Source organism: Antrostomus carolinensis, unplaced genomic scaffold (genome assembly GCF_000700745.2).
Source record: "Antrostomus carolinensis isolate BGI_N321 unplaced genomic scaffold, ASM70074v2 scaffold6699, whole genome shotgun sequence".
Classification (NCBI taxonomy): domain Eukaryota; kingdom Metazoa; phylum Chordata; class Aves; order Caprimulgiformes; family Caprimulgidae; genus Antrostomus; species Antrostomus carolinensis.
The window spans coordinates 105,466-128,695 of record NW_010336346.1 but is presented as its reverse complement, the minus strand read 5'-3'; the positions used below and the strand labels follow the sequence as shown (position 1 = coordinate 128,695).

The 23,230-nt window shown below is 36.7% G+C and overlaps 1 protein-coding gene across 1 annotated transcript in view; it reads right to left on the bottom strand.

Moving 5' to 3' along the window:
* Window positions 1-23,230, bottom strand: part of DACH1 (dachshund family transcription factor 1) — a gene marked incomplete at its 5' end in the record, with an annotated part of 91,929 nt that overhangs the window by 2,192 nt on the left and 66,507 nt on the right. Inside the window, 4 exons of the mRNA XM_010174809.1 lie at window positions 1,804-1,872; window positions 2,344-2,487; window positions 8,389-8,536; window positions 17,333-17,484. Coding sequence (XP_010173111.1) covers window positions 1,804-1,872; window positions 2,344-2,487; window positions 8,389-8,536; window positions 17,333-17,484 — 513 coding nt within the window. The remainder of the gene's footprint in view (window positions 1-1,803; window positions 1,873-2,343; window positions 2,488-8,388; window positions 8,537-17,332; window positions 17,485-23,230) is intronic.

Here is a 23,230-nt window from a genome sequence, read left to right as displayed (position 1 = left end):
TCAAGGAAAGGTCACCACTACTGAAAATGTTGCTTGTAAGCCCTTGATTTCATTTGTTGCAGAAATGCCAATGAGCATAAGTAGGCAGAGGATAGCTGGAAAAGAATGGATTATCATGCTTAAAAAGCTGAAGTACTGTTCCTATGTAGTTTGGGATAAGTCCTTTAAAATACATACTTCCAAAATACTCAGTAATTATGTGTTGCTCATTTTATAAATATCCAGCTTGGTATCTCAGCCTATAAATGAAACTGAATTCAACAGAAACAGTGATTTTAAATACACTGAATACATCTGCCAAAAATACAAAGTATCCTGAAAAAATAGGTCCTAGCTACTCAAAAGTTAAGTAATTTGTCACCATAATCTTTCTGTTTATTTCCTGGCTTTCAAATGGGAATACTCCAAACTTCACTTCCTTGTGGGAATGCTCTGAGGATAATATACTTAATGTTTGCAAAGAGCTCAGATACTGCAGTGGCTAGTGTGATAGAATGGCCTTCCTAGAAATTAGAAGTCTGTCTTGCACCAAACAATATAACAAAATGATTGGACATATTGACATAATGACTGCTTTCTTACTAATTACGTCAAATGGTGCTTTGAATAAAGCATATATTTTATGGGAAGTAGAGTAAGACTCTGGAATAACAAACCTCATAACATGTACCCACTTCCCAGGCAACGTTGAATCTGGCATACTCCAACTTCTGAGTTACTGACTTTGCAGACATAACTTGCTTCAAATCTAAATGTTTTCATTTACATACATGTGTTTGTCCTACATAAGAACTTATTGCCTCTTTTGTATTTGTTTATATGCTCATACATTAAAAGCTTGTTGACTTCTTATTCTGTTGTTACAGCCTCCTTCTGGCACACCAGTAACAACTCTTTAGGAGTTAGAAAAAGTGATTAAATAACACACAGAAGATGTCAAATGATACTGTTAAGATGATTGACTCCTAAATACAAAATAAAGGCAATTGAGAGTGATTACTGGAGCTAATAATTTTAGGCTCTTGTCTGAAAAATGCACCTTCATTTACAATTGAAAACAAATGCTATTTTTACTGTTTAGTATTCCTGTAGGTAGATTGAGCCTGTTGACTAGAGAAGACATAATAATATAAATGTGATCTTAAAAATCTGTTCTTTACTAATATCTTGGTGCTTGCAATACATATATATATATATATATGCATTTAGATTCACAGGGAAAGTAATATGGCTTACTTTATTATTTCTTGTATAAATTTACTCAGCAGATTCAAAATGTAAATAATGGAATATGGTAAATGAAAAATCCAAGAAGGGAATAAAAAGATTATTTATCGTTAATGCTCAGAGCAGTTTATTGAAACATACCTTTCAGTAACTGCACTCAATATTAGTTATGAAATTCTCATCATGCCTTGAATGTTACCCATTAGGTTTACCCATTTGTATAGTTAAAAGGCTCAAAATGTTTCATATACACCTTTAAAAACATTGTTATCTCAAATCTAAATATACACATTCACAAAAACTGTATTCAGCATGTCTGAGACTCAACCCAATATTGCTTCAAATTAATTATTCTTCTTTAATTGCTCTGTATAAACAGAAATGACCTATTAATTTAAAGAAAATCTATCAGCACAGAATGTACTCTCTCTTATAAACAAGCAAGATGAACTTGACCTTGTTTGAACTTGTTTTGATGTGGCCCAGATGGTAGGCTACATGCTTGAATAGCAGTCTAAAGCTGAGGAAAAACTCATATAGCAAGATCTAGATTTATAGCCTTTTGCAAATTCCTACCTTGTATTGTCCTTTCAGCATCTGTTCTGCCCCCGCTGCGGTCAGCTTCTATCTCTGGGGTCAGAGAGTCTAGAAACATAGAAAGGTAAGACTGACACATATTTCATTTGATTCTTATAGCCCTTTTTACAACCTGTTACTCCAAAACTGAATTACAATACAATCAACCTTTGTCAGTTTTTTTAATGTTGAACAATGACTGGAGGCCAGGACAATTTTTTGTTAGACTAGGAAGATTAATGAGCAATAGATTTTTCAAGCATAAGGGGGGTGGAGGGGTAGGGGGAGAAGAAGAAAAAAAATTGACTTTTCAAGCTAATAATATAAAATTGTCCTACTTTGGACATTCTCTCCAGTGAGTTTATTTGCACATACTATATAAAGTAACAAAATAATAAAGAGAGAGGCATCACTTTAATGAAGGAAGGAAAATATTTTTTCTTTTTCTTCTCTCCCATCATGGTATAAATTTTCGTAACAAGTTTCTTTTGGCACTTAAATTGAAAGTTAATGACACAGAGGGAAAAATTGTTTTCTTACCATTTAGGACCCTGAGACTATCTGTTGAAGTTGCCTGTTTCAGTGTCTGTTCTGCTTGCTCCCGTCGTTTAGTCTCAAATTCAAGAGCTTCCTGCAATTTCCTCTTTGCCTTCTTTTCTTTCTTTAGCCTTTTCTGAATTATTGCTAGGAAAAAAGAAAATCAGTATACTCAAACTTGGATCTGAAACTTCGCTACATGATTACCTTTCCTGAGAAGAGTCCCAAGACATGCTACAACTGCAACAGTTCATATAAATTGATTAATTATACAATATCAATTTAAATTACTTGAAATTTGCTGGAATCACACTGGGATATTGTGAGAGCTATTGTTCCACACTATGTTATTGAAAACCGTAGATGATGCTCAGCTATAGCTTTTTTTTTAAAAAAAAAAAAAAAAAAAAAAACAGATGAGAATCTCTGACTGTCCAAATCAGAAAACCTCAGAACCAGCAATGAAATGTATTTTTTGTGTCATCTGATGTAGATATGCCTCTGTCTCTGGAGGTGAGATGGTTTTTTTGGGATTAAGTCCACCATTTTGTTATTGCCCATAGCACACAGTTAGTATTATACACAGTGATGAAGTTCTCATCTTCCTGCAGCTTCTCTCCCACATGAAGGAGATTCAGCAGCCTGAGTACTGGGACTGCAGGAGGAGCTCAGCCCCCACCCTGCTGTGGTCCTCATTCCTTATGGAAAGGCCCTGAACTTTCTAACTCCCCTCCAAGCTACTGCTTTCTGCAAGCCATCCAACCTTTTGGTGCCATATTTCCCATATTTATTTCTTATCCACATCTTCTCTTTTGTCTTTCCTATTTCTCTTTTTTGCTCTCTGTTGGCTCCTCTCCCATCAGCCAACTAACCGTGAAGAACTCATAGCAAATCCTTTACAGTGCTGGATCCCACAGCCACGTAAATATTACTTTGCTTTGTCAAATGAGAGGGAAAACACTAGGAAAGGAAGGAGTATTTTAAAATAAAGCATTAGAAGGCCCTAATTTAGAATTTTTTTTTTTCCTTGTATCTCTTCAGTTCCAATTTTACAAGGAAAAGGGTTGAAAGATTGGGATGAAACTTCAACACAACTTTCTTTTCTATGTTACCAGTGACTTACAGCCACAAAAGTAAGACTTGCTTGATCCCTAACTGAAGGAACATATCATGGGTTACGTTTCTGATGGAAAAGGATAATGAGAACCAATTTTTCTACTCAATAAAAGCCAAAGTGAGCCTCGAAAGAAATCATGTGAAGTCGTAGAGTATATAATCTCTCCTACTGCACATTTAGAGTTTTCAGGGATGTGCATTTCAGAAGCTTATTTCTCAGAAGGTCTTCCTGGAGAGTTTGTTATTTTGACACTAACAAATTATCTACTAAACTACTCAATAAAGAATTCTTTACACACACTAAAAGAATTATCCTTACCAAAACCAGCTACTAGGTGATACTAGGTTTGACTGCCAAGATCTATCTAGCCCTGTATCTCCCTCCAAAGTTACCTCTGGTACATGCCTAGGGATGAATGCTGGAAAAGGTAAAAATATACTTCTGCCAGTTCATACTCCCCATTTCCAGTAGTCTATGGTGATATCTTTCACAAAATGCAAACAATGAAACTTCTAAAGGGTACCATCATTGTTATAACTATTAACCACCTTTTCGGTGATCTCGGATATTTTGTGTTGCTATATAGAACTGTCCAGGCATGAAATAAAAATAAGCACATACCCTGTAGTCAGAATAGCTACATAATTTACATCCAAGACTTTGGAATTTTGTTTCTTTCTTATTTTGTACAGTACCAACCACTTTACAGACTAATTAGCTTATACTATCAAAGAACATCTAGTATCTATACAAAGGCTAAACTATATACATTTTGAATCACTCCACAGTTTTAATGTTTTCATTATAAGTACTTTGAAAGTTATAGCAATAAATGAGAAGGGAACATATGTTGCTTTCTGAATTAAAATGTCATCATGGCTGACACATGTGACTTGTAGATGTGACTACAACAGTCAGAGCCAGAATTAGCAAGCCTTTACTGTGTAGCTGCTCACAGAAGAGATATTATCCTACTTTCACAAGTTGATGAGACATACCCTACAGCCTTAGGAATCACTAATCGGAATATTTACAAAGAAGGAAGGAAACAGTACAGTAAATAAGCAGCTCTGCAGAACATACAGTAGCAGCAGTGAATTCAAAGTTCAAAAAAATAGCAAAAATATTCAGATGTAGCCACTAAAGAAAAAGATATTTGACTTGTGTTAACATGATGAGCAGAAGATAGATGTTGCCTAATGCTGAAGATCCCATTCACCTAATGGGTTTTGACCTGCATGTGACACAGTGACTCATGTTTCTATGCTGTAGCTTTTAAGTGTATTTCATTTTTTTCATATGGTATCTCTCAACTTAACAGGGATATGCTACACTTCTCCCATCTTGCTCATGCTTCCATTAAGACATGTGAAACTTTCTTTAAGACATGACACTTGCTATCTGGAAAACTATTACTAGGTAAAGCCTCCTATGTATTTTTTTACCTTTAATGGAAGAGTAGATTCTCACAATAATTACAGTTTGGCCTTATTTTTTCTCTCCTACTTGGATCTGTTCATTTTAAAGAATAATTCTTTATTTTTCTTTCTTTTGTACAGAAGTATCCACTAGCAGAGACAGCCATCCTTATTATATTTGCTTTACTGCATACTGCCATTAAGTGTTCAAATCCATTCCTCTTTGGTGTGAATCTTTTACCAGTGCAATATCATCATTAGCGGAATACATATAATAAAGCAGGTAATGCATCATGCTGACAATAACACTGTCAATTATTTCGGTACCCTGAACAAAATGAGGGACTATCCCATGCTCTTTCCTGACATACGACTTAGAGTGAAATTAGTTTTGCTTTGATTTTGACTGCTCAAAACATATCTGCCTAGTCCAGTCTGGTCAACTATACTCAATCTGGAGTTAAAGGGAAGAGAAAGAAGTCTCCACAGTGTAACTGACTCCACCTACCTGTCTGAGAACAGGATAGATGAATCGATTGATCAGAAAGGGAACTTATATTAACTTAAATGTAAGCCACCTCCAGAAGAAAACAGAAGACGAAGTCACACAGGATATGGAGAAGGCTGAGGTATTCAATGACTTCTTTGCCTCAGTATTCACCAACAAGTGCTCAAGTCATACCCTCCAAGTCACAGAAGGCAAAGGCAGGGACTGGGAAAATGAAGAGCCACCCACTGTTAAAGATCAGGTTCGAGACCATCTGAGGAACCTGAAGGTGCACACAACCTGATGAGGGGCATACACGCGTCCTGAGGGAACTGGCAGATGAAACTGCCAAACCACTATCCATCATATTTGAGAAGTCTTGGCAGTCTGGTGAAGTTGCCACAGCCCAGAAAAGGAGTAAAATAACCTGGATTTTTAAAAAGGGGAGCAAGGAAGATCTGGCGAACCACAGGCCACTCAGTCTCATCCCTGTGCCTGGCAAGATCATGGAGCAGATCCTCCTGGAAACTATGCTAAGGCACGTGGGAAGTGACAAAGTGATTGGTGACAGCCAACATGGTTTCAACAAGGGCAAAACATGCCTGACCAATTTGGTGGCTTTCTGTGATGGAGTTACAGCATTGGTGGATAAGGGAAGAGCGACTGATGTCATCTACCTGGACTTGTGCAAGGCATTTGACGCTGTCCGGGATGACATCCTTGTCTCTAAGTTAGAGAGACATGGACTGAACTGATGAACTACTTGGTGGGTAAGGAATCAGCTGGATGGTCACATTCAAAGAGTTGCGGTCAATGGCTTGATGTCCAAGTGGAGACCAGTGATGAGAGGTGTCTCTCGGGGTCAGTATTGGGGCCAGTGCTGTTTAACATCTTTGTCAGCGACATGGACAGTGGGATTGAGTGCACACTCAGCAAGTTTGCCGATGACACCAAGCTGTGTCATTTGGTCGACTCGCTGGAGGGAAGGGATGCCATCCGGAGGGTGAGAGGTGGGCCCATGCATACCTCATGAAGTTCAACAAGGCCAAGTACGAGGTCCTGCACTGGGGTCAGGGCAATCCCAAGCACAGAGATCGAAAGCAGCCCTGAGGAGAAGGACTTGGAGGACAAGTAGCTCAACATGAGCCAGCAATGGATGCTCACAGCCCAGAAGGCCAACCGTATCCTGGGTTGCCTCAAGAGAAGCGTGGCCAGTAGGTTGAGGGAGGGGATTCTGCCCCTCTACTCCACTCTTGTGAGACCCCATCTGGCATATCGCATCCAGATCTGGGGGCCCCAACATAAAAGGACATGGACCTTCTGAAGCAAGTCCAGAGGAGGGCCACGAGGATGATCAGAGGGCTGGAGCTTCTCTCCTATGAGGACAGGTTGAGAGAGTTGGGGATGTTCAGCCTGGAGAGGAAAAGGCTCTGGGGAGACCTTATAGTGGCCTTCCAGTATCTTAAGGGGACCTACAGGAAGGCTGGGGAGGGACATTTTACAAGGGCAGGTACTGATAGAACAAGGGGAAATGGCTTTAAACTGGAAGAAGGTAGGTTTAGATTAGATATTAGGAAGAAATTATTTACTGTGAGGGTGGTCAGAGGCTTTGAGCAACCTGATCTAGTGGAAAGTGTCCCTGCTTGTGGCAGGGGGGTTGGAACTAGATGATCTTTAAAGTCTCTTCCAAAACATACCATTCTATGATTCAATGATTAAATGAGGTTCTTAACTTTCAGATGGTAAAACTCAAATCAGATGGGTTGCCCCCAGCCTTTTCTATTGTGCATGCGATTGCATAACTCTAAAAAGCACTATATATTTGAGGAGTTGTGAGACACAGAGGTAGACGGATGTGAAGAATAACCAAGCTGTTTTACAAAAATACTTTAAAAGTGTAAGTAGTGCATCTGCACTGAGCAAAACAGGCCAAATGTGGACAAAGGGATGATTCATTGCACAGCTGTGATAATTGTTAATAATAACTGTCTTTAGAAACGCATTCTCAGAAGTTAAAAAAGGGAAATCAATGACGTGACAGTCCTACCCTTTAATGGGTGAAAGCACGAAAAAGGATTACACTGTGTACTTACTGCTAGCATGTTAGTTAAAGGTGTAATGATGCTGGTTGTGAATTCAGGTGTTCTCTGGACTCCCTATTTATCTGGTTCCCAGAAAATTAAACTGGACAAGAACAGAGTTTTAACTCTAGCCCTGCAAAAATACATGTCTGACTTGTCATAGTCTGTGCTAAATAGCAAGTGAGCCCCAGAGGTTAACTACCCTTGCAAAGTAATTAGATGCTATTAAAGGGCAAGACATACATATACAGAAAAATAGACCCATAAAGAACTATGGGAACATGCTTGTAATGCAAATAGTTAATGCAAAGAACTGTAAACTGCCTTACCTTTACTATCAATGAAATTCTTTAAAAATCTTTAACATGTATATGCTTTACAGTGGACTGACGTTAATGTTTCACTTGCTACTAATGCTACTGCCTTATCAAGAAGAACCTTAACTGTTCCTCCCACAAACATGTGTTCGATCTGCTATGCATTATATAGTGCTTATATATTACTATTATCTTTGTATTTATTACATACAGTTCACCTAAATATGCAATATATGACACTAGCACATAAGAATAGAGACAAGAGCAACTTAAAGCCTTGCAGACTTTGAAATTTGATACAAATTTTATTAAGTAGCTACCCTTTTTCATACTGATCACAACCTGCCAAAGTTCATAAAAACACCTGTTATTTATAATTGTTTTGTGTATAACTGATGAAATAAGTAATATTCAGGAAAAATGTTGAGAAAAAGGAAAGTCCTTGTTCTAAATCTCATTAAGATCCTATGCAGAATCAGACAGGTTGTAAAACTTTGTGCATTGCAGTCTGCCTGTACATAACTTGACGTAAGGGAGAAAAGTTCTGATCAGACACAGGTGTTTGATAAAAATCAGGTTTCCTAAGGAAATAAATTACAAGGTGTTTATGTCTGCTTAATTAATGTACCTCTGTTCTTCTGCTCCACAGCCAACTGTTTTTCAAGTGTTTCCCTCAGTTCTCGTTCCCTGAAGAGCTCCATCTTCAGTTCTGTCTTTTCCAGTTGGACCTGTTTCTCTTGAGCTCTGGCATTGTCTATAGCAACCTTTAGTAGACCCTGTTCGAAGACAAAGTTGGACAATGTTTGAAGAATGTTAGAACAGCTGACATAATAAATAACTTCTGTTAATTTTCCTTGATTAGTCATGTGAAATTTTACAAACAAAATAATCCCGTCACTGGGTCAAAGCCTCTCAGTTACCAACAGCAGATTTTTACTGGAATTAATTTTAACAGGTGGGCAAAAATCTGTAAAAAGCTGGGAGTCAAGAGAACTCAAACTCACCTTTGACTGTACACATAACTAATGTGAAAAAGTTATAGGGATAGGTTTATTCCTTGTAAGAGATAAAAGAGACAAGCCTACATCAGGCACTTGCCTACGTCCAAAACACAAATCTGTCCCATTAAAAAAGTCTCACAACATCCCCAGAATGGCAAACTCAATCTCTAGCACAAGTCAAGCCAATGAAAATTGCCAAAGGGAGAAAGTCTTTTTTAAAGGCTTGCCATTTTGCTTCTTATTGTTGTTAATTATTCTAATTTTCAAATATTTTCATATTTCATAGAGTTTCCAGAAAGACAGGGTTATTGGGATGCTAATATAAGGACAGTCACAAAGCAGGAAGACACCTCTGTTCTCTGTCCTTGTATAATTGTTATCTCACAGTAGAGAACAAAACACAATCATCTCTCAGTTTCTTCACCGTGAATAGTTGCAATAACTCTACTTTTTTTGGTGGTTATTATATCAGGAAAAAATGATTCAACTTATTCTAAATGTCTTCTGAGAATTTCAACTTCACAATTCCTTCTTTTTTTGCAAAGAAACAGGAAAATACCAGAACAGCTAATAACGAGATAGTTAGGACACTGAGACAGGGGTATGAAAAAGAGAAGGAGAAACGGAACTGAAGTAAATGACCACGAAAAGAGGAAAGATTTCCTTTTCCATTTTACAGAAGCCTGGCCATCAGGCTCTTATGTCATACCTGAATCCCTCCTCTTGAAGCTATCATAACAGAGTAAATAATTAAGCATGGATATGCATATATGAACCTCCATGGCTATGAACCTAACTCTTCTAGACAAGTCTCCTGACAACTTAACTGTAGAGATAATTTGACCCAACAGAGATTTAATTACTGATATAAAGCAAAACAATGCCAGCAAGAGAGACTGAAGAGTACTCCCAAATAGCTCTGCTAGGGAAGCACTCAGCTAACAGATAAAAGGTTCACACTCAAGACCCAGTTTCAGAACAACCACATTGCAGACATGAAATCATGTCCCCAAACTCCCAAGTAAACTTCCTCCCCCCTCAGGCACAATCCCCAAATTGGATTCTGGATTGCATATTTTTTTCACTAAAATTTCTTGAAATATCTCCAAAAAAGAATGGAAAAAGAAGCCAGCAGGATGATATTTCAGAAACTGAAAAAGTATTTTTCATGAGTGTTAGCCTGAACATTTATCCCATTAGTCTTCCCAATGTCAATGCCTGCTTTGAAATTTGTGTCCTTCAAAGTCCTCTTTTAAGTCTGTTTCCACAGCCTGTTATTTTCAGTACTCCTCATCCTCATTCTTAACTAAATTGTTGCCTCAAGTGTTGTCTCATTCAGAGCTTACTGCTTTACACCTCTATTATACTTCAATCTATTAAAGTTCACAGGAGTTGAAAGAACTCAACGCCTTCCGACTCAAGGCCCAGATGGTCAACAAAATTATATACGCTACGTAAGTACAGAACCACATTTGAAAATATCTAACAATGGTAACACAACAAATGTGCTTACAAATATGTTTAAAGTTTTAGCAGTTTTATTTAAAAAACCAAATGGCATTCTAAAATAGCTAAAACACAAAGGTATTTTGTGTTGAATGTTAAACCTGGATAACTACTAAAGAAAATCACATAAAGCTAAATATAAAGCTCTACAGACTTATGCAAAGTAAAATACAATGTGAAATATTTGTAAAGCCTTTCCAATCTATTTTTTGAAATATAATATCCATCTGAATTCTGTCCCCTTCCCCCACCATATTTTTCTACCTTTACAATCATAATGAACTATGTTTTATGTTTTCTGTACGGGATACACTTAAAATAGTAAGAAATTGAAGTAGGAGTTGTTTACCAATACCTGCTTGTGGTTTATGCTTAAACTCTAGAGTATTTTAATCTCCTCCAATTCATCACTTACTAGAACATTTGATTCATCCAAATCACTAAGAAAGTGACATTACATTAAAACTATTTGCTGATGAAAAGTGTATTGTAGAGTAAGTTTAAAGCGGCAAACACACCCCTCCAAAATTCTTATAATCCATCTTGTTTAACAATAAAATCGAGCTGCTAAAGCAACTGCCATCTTTACTCAATTCAACTACATTCATGTGCATGTTTCTTCTTCATCAGGAACAAACAATTAGTAACAAATGAAAGAGATCATTACATCAAGTGCCCTTTTAGATCACCCCAATTAAAACTTTAGTTTAGTTGTATTTTAATTCTAAGATACCAAATTCTAATTTTCTGCTCTGATTGCTCTTGTTGACTTATCTTTGAAAGATGTACTCTCAGTGCAAAGCCTAGAGATTATTTAGCAAGATGCCAATGTTGGCACCACTTAATGTGTTGATTGGTTGTATTATCAGTAGCAGTTTAAAATAAATTACTATTAAACTATTATTGTCCTTGGCTGACAAAACACAATATTTTGGTGTTCTTTAAATATGAAACAATCGTTATGAATAAACATGGAGAATAACACTAGAGTGTTACACTGATGTGTGTAATTTTATATTAAGAATTGTTGCAAAGTACGAAGCTGCTAAAAGCATATTATATTTTCTGTTGAATTTCTACACCACACTTCCTCCCCCAACCCTTCCTTTTTTTATACTTGCTGCTAACATAGCTAATGGTAGTACATTACCTATTGCTGCTGATTATGTCTGAAAAATATTAGCTTTTTGTAGCCAAGACCCACTAGGGACTACTTATAAGCTACACAAAATTAAGTTTCATTTTTAGAAGTTAAATCAGTGCACATCAGTAGGCGTCCAATGTGAAAAAAAATCTGCACTAGAGCCAAACTGATGCATATGCAAAAGTGCTGTTACTGCCAATGACAGCTCTAATGCAAAAATACTGGAAACATTCAATATCTCCCTGTATTCAATGCAGAAGGTGGTGAGGAAAACAGCTGAAAAGTACAGCATCTAAAAATCATCAGTGCCCCTTGGAATGGGAATAGTAATTTCAGAGTTGCATGAAATTCTATTAATTCTCCCAGTGGATCAGCTGTAAAAGATTATACAAAATACAGTATGTCCAACTTGTATTTGCTATGGCTAATCCTCTAACCTGATATTAAATCAATATGCTGCCAATGACAATGGGAAATGCAGTGCAACACAGGACATTAACAAAAAGAAAATATTTCCCTTTAGGGAAGGTCAGATGTTATGTAGGCTGGATAATGATAATTGTAGTGAACATGCTCAGGTTCCAGATTTGTTTTTAATACAGTATGTCTCTATCTGGAGCCAGGCTTTAAACATGGCATGCCATTCTTCCCCTCTGTGTCACTGTTAATAATTTTTTTTTTATTTCAACATAATGTTGAAAAAGGACATTTTCCCCCTGCAGATTTATAGATCATACTGATTTACGTTGTTTACTCTAATGCAGTTGTTTTAATATTTTCCACTGAAAAATTTTTCAGAAATTTCCCAAATAAAAAGTTAAGCTGATATATGGCTGGTGTTTCTTCCCATTCTCCAATGTGTCTGAAAACACCATCATATTAGGGCAGTCTACTGATCCTATAGAAATTAAACATATATCAAACCTCAACTCAGCCTTATAGCCAGTGTTATCCATCACTATTTTTAAAAAATGCAAATAATGTGTTGGCCATTTTGAAAGGAGTGGAGGGAAAGTATATAGCAGCTCTTTCTCTTTCTCTTTCTAGCTAAAGGCTACAGTGAGTTCTACCTAACATAATTTAGTCAGCTACACAGTTATATGTGACATCAAAACGGCCTTACTAGCTACTCCAGTGGTCTGTCTAGAAGGTCATAACCTGTTTCCAACAACTGCCCACAGTGAGCGAAAAAGGAAAACTAGAAGAACAAGACATGCACACAATGACACTTTCTTAGTCAAACCGCCCAGCTTCCAGAGATTTGTAGCTCAGGGGCTTCCTTTTGCAATGTTAGCTATTCATGGTGAAAACACTTTCAAATAACATTGCTCCTCTTTAAGTCAGGAAATTATATATCATTTGTATGCTCTTATCATTAAAACTATCTAGTGAAAGGTTTGCAAAAAAATCAATACATACATTTTAAGTTCACTTCACGGGTGAATTTTTGCATATTTGCTATTTGTAACTGACTACTGACTTAGTAACATAAGCAAGGTAAGATAATACAGCTTGACTATCTCTACCGATGACTCCAGAAAGACATTTTTGTAATATCTCAGATTGAGTACCTTCATCACAGGCAAAGGCATATTGCACAAGTATAAACTATATTTTTCCATTAACACTTTCTGTGAAAACTAAAAATTGTCTTGAATTTTAGCAGTAGACAGAATGACATGAAGCAAAGCTGTGATTTTTACTTTATCCAGTGTTCGCAATATTTTTCTTTTGTGTATTTAGTCGGAGATGGTAACAGTGCAAGAGACTCACAGCAATAAAGCCAGTAGTTTGCTTTGTTTTCAGAGGGGAATTTAGTTTGTAATCATGCATTTCTTTTATTAATATCAATGGGATACTTGCTACTTACCTTACATATCTTTTGCAAAACACTTAGCAGCAAGACTGTGTCCATACAATACAGTCTTGATAGAAAAATATAGCTATCAGGGTGCAACTAATTAATCCCTTAGATATTAATGGAAACTCAGACACTAAAATCTGAGTCTAGAATCTAAAAAAAAGAACATTGCTGTTACCCAAGAATATTGCACTATCATGAAAGACTTTGGCTGTAACAAGCTTCAGCATAATCAGGTCATGACTCAAAAAGGTGAATTTATGTGAGGGGTACGGAAACATCTTTAGCCTTCTCACTAGCACCCACACAGCATTTTGCTGTGACCCACCTTCCATCACCCTTCATCCGTCCTGCAGCTGCACAGAGACTTCCAGCATTTAATCTGGAAGAAATCAACAAATACACACTGGGAAGAAACAGACATATCACTTAATTTAAGCTCTCTGGGGAAGTTTATTTTCTCTTCCTTTTAGATGTGCAGATATACACCTGAATAAGAAAATATGTCCCCAGTCTCATTTCTTTTTTTATGTGTGTACTTGTTTAATTATATTTTGTTATAGTTTATTATTTCCATTTCAGCAGTCCCCAACAAGAAACAAACATTGGTTGTTCTGTGTACTGTACCTCGTTATTATCTGCTCTCTACATGTACAAATAATTAAACATGGTATTTTTGTTTCAATAAGTATTTATGGAAAAGTAAGAAAAACATATATATGGTATAGAAAAGGAAATAAACCTAACTAGCAGCCCCTGGTGACAGCAATAGCAAATAAGCTTGTATAACCTTTGCCTAAAATTATGAATTAGCTATTATGGGCTATCCATTTAATTTTAGTATGGATGGAAGACACAAACTCACTTGTGTTTAGTGGTCAGTTTAAAAGGATGACTCAGACTTCTAAAATGGATGTAGAGTTAGGCACCAAGTTCAATCACCTAAGGCCTTCAGCATCTGCAAGACTTCTAGCACATTTTGTTTTCAAATATCAAAAGTGTTTAGAAATTTTTGCTCACGTACCCAAAAGCACTGTCCCCATGGCAAGGTTTAGGATACTCCCTACCCTGACAAAGGTCAAAATTGGAGCTCCTTGTGCCCATACAGTAGCCTAATCCTGTTCTATTTTAAACCAGGCTCTACAACCTCTTCTGGAGGCACTCACTGTCTATATTACACAGATCCTCCGGATGCTACACCTCACACAGCTGAATATACACAAGGGGATCACAGCACAGATATCTACCATCACATCCATGCACACTGGTGTAGCCAGAGGCTGCTTGCCTATGTATTCATGTGACCACCTTATCCCTAAAATATAGGCAACCTCCACCACCACATGTGCAGATTGTGCATGCATCCTGTGCCGTGACCTAACAAAGATGTGCACCTGCATCTCACAAGCAGACATATACTCTTTATGTGAAAGGACACATCTGTATTTTCATCATGCATGACTCTGTGGAAAAAACAACAGCATTTACAAAAACCACTCATCTAGCCTTCCGCTAGATTTCTGTTATTTTCTGTTTCAAAAGCACCTTCGTACTGGAGGCAGGGAATGGACTGTAGGTCAGATGATCTTTCCTAGAAAGTTAAATCTGCTCCATTGCTTGCAAAGCTGCAACAAGCGAATGGTGAGGGAACTTACTGCTTCACCGCCCTTTTGAATCCACACCTCTGTACTGGAAGGGATGCAAAATTTATCTGGACCAAAGGAGAGGAAAGAGGAATTTACCTATTGACAAGAGTCCTTCTGACTCATGTACTAAACACATCATGGGTTTCAGGTAGTGCTTATGCATTTCTTAGCAAAGTCACAAATAATATTGCAAGCAGGGACCATAGTACAGAATTTCCTCTTTCCACAAATCCCATTAGAAAGTTCAGACTTGTAGTCAAATACCTAAAACTCAGTTCTGAAAGTGTCAGTATCACAGTATCTGACACATTTGTGGGCCTGGGGTATCCCCCTCTCATTGCAAAAATTAATGAATATGGTAATAATTTTAAATGGCATTGATTAGAGAAACTAACATTATTGCGCACAGGTTATTGTAATAGACTCTACTGTTTTAAAGAAAATACATAACTTTAAAGAGAATACTTTATACAGATGGGAAAATCAAGCTACCTTTTTATTTTTAAAAAATTATTATTCTTTTTTTATGAAATAGTTTTGTAATGTTGTACTGATAGAGATTAAATCTATGGGGGGAAAAATGCCTTGATAGTATATGACAGGATTCCCAGAGATCTGTGGAAACCATATAATGCTATGTGGGGATATACTGAAAAAAATCCAAAAGGACTTATGTCCCACCTCTTTACCCTGACAGATGTTTCTTCATGATGTGGAACCTCAAGGTAAGGAGCAGTAAGTACAAAAACACAATGAGAGAAGGCATAAAGAAATCTCTGGTTTCTTTACGATGCTGGCTTTTATTTTAGCTCTTCAGTCCAGGTAAGATTAGGGTGTTTGAGTTTTTTAAAAAAAACCCCAATGACTGAATTTCACATTCACATTTTCTGTAAAACAATACTGAATGCATTTAAAAAAAACCCCAAAACAATGATTCAATTTCACATACACATTTTCTGTAAAACAATACTGAATGCATTCTTGGCAAATTAATCCTGGTCATTTATCCTGAAGTAGTGCAGCACTCTCATATTCAATCACAAGATTAGCTAACCTGTTGATGCTGAATGCTTTGCTCGTTAGGTTGCTGTCTAGAGACACTGAGTGCACACATTTGTCAAAAAAATTACTAAGAACTTTCCTGTACATGCATGCACAGCTAAAACATTACATACTTTGCTAACTGTGTTTCTTCCTTTAGAAAAAAACCACATTCTTTACAGACTGCAGCAGATCTGTTAGAAGAATGCTAACTGTTGTAGAATTACCTTGGTTTATGATTTAAATATTTAAGATCCCAAGTCTCAGAACCACAAAAAGCAAACACAAATATGTTCTTTCAGACCAAGAAATACAGCAACATTCAATCCTTAAATAGCAGTATTTTTTTCATTATTAGATCTCAAAACATCACCAATGATGGATCACATACTTTTCACAAAACAACTCTGAAGTGCAATAAACTCTAATGAGATTGCCTAAGAAAAGTAAAGTGAGTAGGATTTGGCCCTGCTCTGTCAAAGCCTTTGCTGAATAGAATACAATTGATTTTACATACTTGCAGGAATAAGCAGGGAAAAATATTGCGACAAATATATTGGAAGTTAGTAGTTGCACAGATGAGGCTTATCTAGAATGAGTACAGCATGGCTTCTTTATTTCCTGCACTATCATTTTAATTCTGCATGCAACATACAACCATATTGTTCCAAAAGCTGCATAGGGGAACACGATCCCTGCATTTGTGGACAAAACAAATCTCATTCTAATATGAAACACTATCATCTTGGCTCCAAGCTACATGCTAGAGTATACCTTAAATAATAACTTGAACCAGTCTGCACTGTACACACAATAGACATCATGACTACCGAATAGGAAATCCGCAGAAAATTTGGTAATATCCTTTGAAGTCTCTTCTTTGAAGACAGTACTTTAAATGAAATGAGCTTATTTACAAAAGAACTGCTTTTTGCGAATGCTTTTATGGGCAACACATTTCAAATCACTTTAAATATCATTTCCACCTTGGCACTCCAGCAATTTAAAATAACTATTTATTAAAGAAATGTTTCTCTGCTTAGTAAATGAAATACAGTTAAACAGTAAGATACATTACATTAACCTATAATAAAAAGAGCATTTAAGACAAATGTTAAACACACCAATGTAATTTTCATCGAATTTTCCTCTGTGGTTTAATATACAATCTGTATTTTTATGTACTGTATCTGACAGTTTTTAAATTCATGTTTGTTGTGGTTTCTTTACAACCTAAATTACTAGAACTTTCAGTAAATTAGTTGATCCAAATAATCCTATGAACTGACTAAGCTAGAACGGTTATATTAATTTAGACAAATCTGCAACTGGCTCCTCTCCATCCCTTTAAGCTGATCTACAGAAAGGCCTACCTGGATGTTAGTCAGAAGGGTCTCTATGGAGGACAATCCATCAGGGAATAGAAAAGGAGATGGAAAACCCGGAGGTAGTGGTTGCCCATGCCCAGTTAGAGAAAGTTTGTCAAGGCTGTCTCTTGCGGTTGGTGTGGAGAGCGGGGTCTCATCTGTATGTGATTGAAACAAAAATATAGAACAAGTTACGCTTGTCTGTTTTTATTAGACCTCAGTAATGGCTTCCCTAGTGGTTTCCAGAACATTTATTGCAAATTGGTTCCTGCTATCAGGAGAAAATGCTTTCTGCTGAATTTTCTTTAATGAAAAAGCTGTGGAGATACAACAAGATAACATTAATGAGTAACTTTATAAGCCTTTTAAATGCAGTCTCTAATGAGACTGAGTTTACAGTGCCATAGAATCTTTTTAAAACAAATATTATCTCACATATACTTGTGATAATATATTCAGGCCGACTTTATGGGTACCTTCCCAATTATCTCATTTTAGTTTGTGTTCTATTTGGATTGACAATAGAATATTTTCTAGCATGACATATATTTTGTATACAAGAAGTATTTGAATACAAGGCTTCCCATACAATTAACCCTTCCCACTCTCAATGGTTTCACTTACAGCTCAGAAGATTCTGCAACACTGAAAAAAACTACAGCTCCTCAATGCATTTTTAATCAAGAAAGTACACCTGATTCCCACAATTGAATCATGTTCTGAACAATACATGAAATTAACAGCATGGTTACAATCACTGGCCTAATTTTTTTTTAAGCACGGACATCTTTTAACAATTAGTGCTAAATTCCTTAGTGGGATCTTTGTAACAATCAGATCTGATCAGTTCTGACATCACAATGGGAAAAAACTCCCATATCTTGAAGACTTCTAAGATTAAAGTTTATCAGATAATCTGTGAACGGATTATAAAGTACAAAAAAAAAACCAACCCAAAAACCCAACCCACAATTAATAGAAAATTCAATACCCTGGTTACCTGTTTTGGGGTTTTTTTGTTGCTTTTTTTTACTCTTTGAAATATTTTTAGACTACTGTTGATATGATATAGAAATTTAGGTCAATTTCTTTGCACCAGATGTTAATCTGAATTCTTCAAAAGGAAAACTATCTGCACATATATATAGATACGTATATCTATACATGCTCTTCTTTCCAACGGCTTAACTGACACATACTGATGTATCTCAATACAATACAAGGACATCAGAATGTTCTCTTGGTATTATGCAGATCTCTGAACAGCTATTTGACTACAGAAGAGTTTGCCAGACTTGCTCTTTTCCATTTGGGCTTTGATCATTATAAGATATATATGTTTTGGGGTATTTTAATTTATTTTTCTTTCTCCATTGTATTTAATTACAGTTTCAATAATAGCTATATTTCTCTATTTATCCTATCATGTATATTAGGAATTGTATTATATGAAAGTTCTGATCCTGGGTGAGTAAAATGAGCTCTCTCTTTGACTGGGGTGCATTATTCTCTTAAGTGGACATGATCTAGGACCAGTAAAATGTAAATCTGCAGCAATGAGGGGTTAAAGTGTAGGCTTTGACGACCTCAGGACCAGAAAACCATAACTCGGAGTCTCAGTTCATTCCAACAGTCCCCATCCACCTTTTCTCCAGAAGGAAGCAACCTCCATCAACCATGTTTAGGTGCAGATTTCTTGCCCTGTCTCCTCACCAGCTCTGTTGTGCTGGCCAGTATTTACAGTGCTAGAGTAAAAGCCTCACCCACTATGTCCTGCCACAGAAATACCCAAACAGAATCACAGAATTGCCTCAACTGGAAAAGACCTGCAAGATCACCAAGTCCAGTTGTTAACCTCACACTGACAAGTCCCCTATACCCTGACTAACCCATGTCCCTAAGCACTATGTCTAGACAACACTTAAATACCTTCGGGGATGGAGACTATACCACTGTCCTAGGCAACCTGTTCCAATACCCGATAACCCTTTCAGTAAAGAAATTCTTCCTAATATCCAATCTAAACTTCCCTTGGTGCAACTTGAGGCCATTTCCTCTCATCCTGTCACTTGTTACTTGGGAGAAGAGACCGGTCTCCACCTCTCCACACCCTCCTTTCAGGTAGTTGTAGAGAGCAACAAGGTCTCCCCTGAGCCTCCTGTTTGGAGAAAACTCCAGGCTAAACAACCCCGGTTCCCTCAGCTCCTCCTCATAAGACACGTGCTCCAGACCCTTCACCAGCTCCGTTGCCGTTCTCTGGACAGGCACCAGCACCTCCATGTCCTCCTTTTAGTGAGGGGCTCAGGCATTTGGGCATCTGTTTCTACGCTGGTCCCACCTAGCTCTTTCTATAACCAGTGGAGAGAAGCAGACACAAGTTTAAAGTACTATTCCATCCAAACTATCACAGGCATTTAGAGCCTTCTCCTCTAAGAGCTAGACACTTAGAGGAGAAGACAAATCTTCCTCTCTAAGTGTCTCTTGACTGTAAGAGAAGTCTAAGCTGACTAGCTCAGATGGAAAAATCTACTTTTGGTGAGATCATTCCTACCATGGAACCTGTTCTTCCTACTTGACTGGCTCAGGCTGAGAGTAGCCTACACAAGAAATAAGACCGTGTTTCAGGTCCCCTATTTGTCATAATTTGTGCCACAATTACTGCTTTCTCATGAAGTCATCATTTGAAAGCCTACCATGGTAAGCTTGTGAAAGGAATTGATGTTGACCAGGGAAAGCTTCAGCGCAGTGTCACAGATTTTTTCAGCTATATTTAAGTTTTCTAGTCATGTCACAAAGTGCTGAGAAAAACTGGCTGTAGATTACTGAATCATTTCCTATCTACCTTACCAAGGTTCAAAGAAGGCTCTGAAAAACGTTCTCTGTGGATGTGTTCTCTGTCCTTATGCCACCCCACAGCAACATGAATATCTCTGTAGTCATTTTGTAGTAACATACTAAAATTTGGCTCTAAATATGAATTTTTGCTTTTCTTCCCAACCTTTAAAATATTATAGAAATATTCACCACTGCATTAGAAAAAATAAATTAAGAATTCCTGGGTATTGCAAACTAACTTATTGTTCCCGTATCATCCTACTAGTTCATCTTCTCAAATCCTATTCCAATGTGAAAAATCATTACCAAATGTTTTTTTCCAAACTGCTGTCAGAATTGTTATGCTTTCTTTATTCAAAACAAACAACCCCAAACTTAAACAAAACTGGTTAGACAACAGATTGTTAAACACTACATAATATTATTGCATGGCTGAAATAGTTTTTTTTTTCCTCTGCTGCAAATGCAGTTTTTCCAAATGATTCCTACTCAACCTTAAAAAAAGCCCCAAAATTGAAAAAACCTTATTATAAAACCTTTCTGTGTTATGTCACTGAGTTTTTTGGTTAAAGACTTTTTTATTTTAGTGGGTCCAGTGAAGGTATGGTATGGTATGGTACTTGTATGGTATAGCAACAAAGAGTCTAATCACTAGTATGAATGGTGGAGTTGATTCATATAAATGAGAAAGTAAACTAAAAAATATAATAAATAATTTGCCTCTAGGTTTGTCAGACAAATGGACCAATGATGTCTCATCCTTTCTAAGACAATTTAGAATCTTACTAATATTTTAGGTCTCAAATTCTCCAAATATTTTAAAAATCGACTAGACAAAATTGACCCACTTAAAAATTCCACAAGCCTTTGTTCACTTAAAAACTATGCTCTTCCATGCGATTGTTGAGACACAGAAAGCTCATAATGCAGGTCTTGTCATAGAATTTAGGGGATTAAATTTTTTACCATATTACTACTTTGAAATTAAATATACGCTACGTTTGCCGTACTTTGTGCATGCTCAAAACATGTTGTGAAATTTGCAAAGATTTTCCTAACAATGTGTGGTATGGTTTTGCAATAGGCAAAGTGACTCAAAAAAGGTTAGAATGGTATGAACTCAAAATAACATCCAAACTCTTATGTTATAATAAATAACAGAAACAAATTTACACTGAAGGCTAAGACGAGAAAGCTGAACTTACTATGAACTTATTTTAATGAAATGTCAACACAGGGAAAAAAAAAAAAGTCAGACTAATGTGACTTTGTTTTTTTGAGGTCCCATGTGAAATAAATTTTGAGTGTGAGTATGTTTGAAACAGAGCAAATGTACATATTACACACAGGAAGCATGGATATTTGTGGATGTGAGATAAGCAATGATTGAGAGAATCTCGAAAAAATGCATTTTTAAGAAAAACCACATTGTAAACGCAGCCAATTAAAACATAACTACATATCTTAGTAGCAAAATAATACGACCTCTTGCCATTAAAGCATTTAAAAATCTTCCTTTCCTGCAGGAGTCCTCTTTTCTCCATACGATGAGATATCTTTGTTTCCAAGTAATCATTAGCCTAACACCTTTTAAACTGTTACAAGGGAACTACTAATGTTCCTCTTACCCTACTAGCAGAGCAACGCTGCAAAAATGATGAGCCCTTGCTGGAAAACAGAGATTTGTCATTTTCAGTCTGAATGCATCAAGGGAAGCATTCAAAGACAAGTCAGGGCAAGAGGGGAAAGAGGGTCAATCTACAACTCCATTGTTGGGGTTGGGAGCACAACAGTGTAAAGACAAGGAGAAAAAAGAAAGAACAAGGCAGAACAAAGAACTGTCCAGGCCTGCCTTGGCTTGTGCTGGGAACTGAGATGTTATAAATTAACAAATAAACAAGGACAGGACAAGCTGTTACCCAAGCCTCTACAGTATCTGAGCAGAGATGAATATGTGCCTTGACAGATGAACTACATCACCATAATAGGCAAGTCTGAATTTAACACATATCTTTAAAATATTTGTTAATGCTACATCCACTCCATCCATTGTTCCTCAACTTCCAAAATTCACCTGTTCTTGTTCAAACCAGATTTTATCTGCAAACAGCAGCTGGTTTGGGCCAAACACAACAAACATTTTTCACTGTATTTGGTTTGCTGCCATTCTATTTTATACTTTCACCAGATAACATGGAAACAGACATCCTGGAAGCTGTGACAGCTATTTAAACATAATAGATGAATAGGGGTAGCCATTCTCTTGTCTTTGTTACTAAAAACAAGTGGGGTAAGTTCAGACCGGTCACCAATCAAACTGGAGAATATTGATATTGCCAGGATTTGAAAACAAACGATAATAGTTGGCTCCAAAAAATGCTATACAGATTACTGCCTTTTTGTAATCATTTAATGGTTTTTTGTAATGCATCTTCATGCTTTTTTTGTACTCTGTAAAATATTTCACATGTATTTGTTCCTAAAACAAGCTCATTCTTACCATTTCAATGATGAAAGAGGATCCTGTTTTCACTTTTTGCTGTCATAAATCTGGTGCATATATTTTTGTAGAAACAACCTATTCCACTTGGCTCAATATGATTTTGGTTTATGTTGTCAACCACCCTTTAGGACAAAGTTTTGTATTTCATTTTCCTCAGAGTTCAAGGTTTCAGGTGTGAGAAGCTCTTCTATCTTAATTCATCTGCAATTGTTGATTTATATTAACACAAAAGAACAGGGAGCCCCATGTGCTGAACTGAAATGTTTACCAACTTCATGCAGATTAAAAAAAAAAAATCCTCTTGCTCAATTCTCATATCATTTGGCTGCTTTATAGATTTGGTCATTCAAGATTCACCCTGCACATAACTAGGGGCAATGAGAGGTGACTGTGAAGGATGTTACGAAGTGCAAAAGGAATGCACCAAAACTAACTCTTCTAAAAACATTTTATTTCAATCTGCATTTTAGTGTCTTTTTATGCTAAAAACAGTTCTCCAGAACACCCAAACAGTCTGAAATTAAAACATGTGCAACCACAACAGCTGGAAATTAGGGGAGAATATC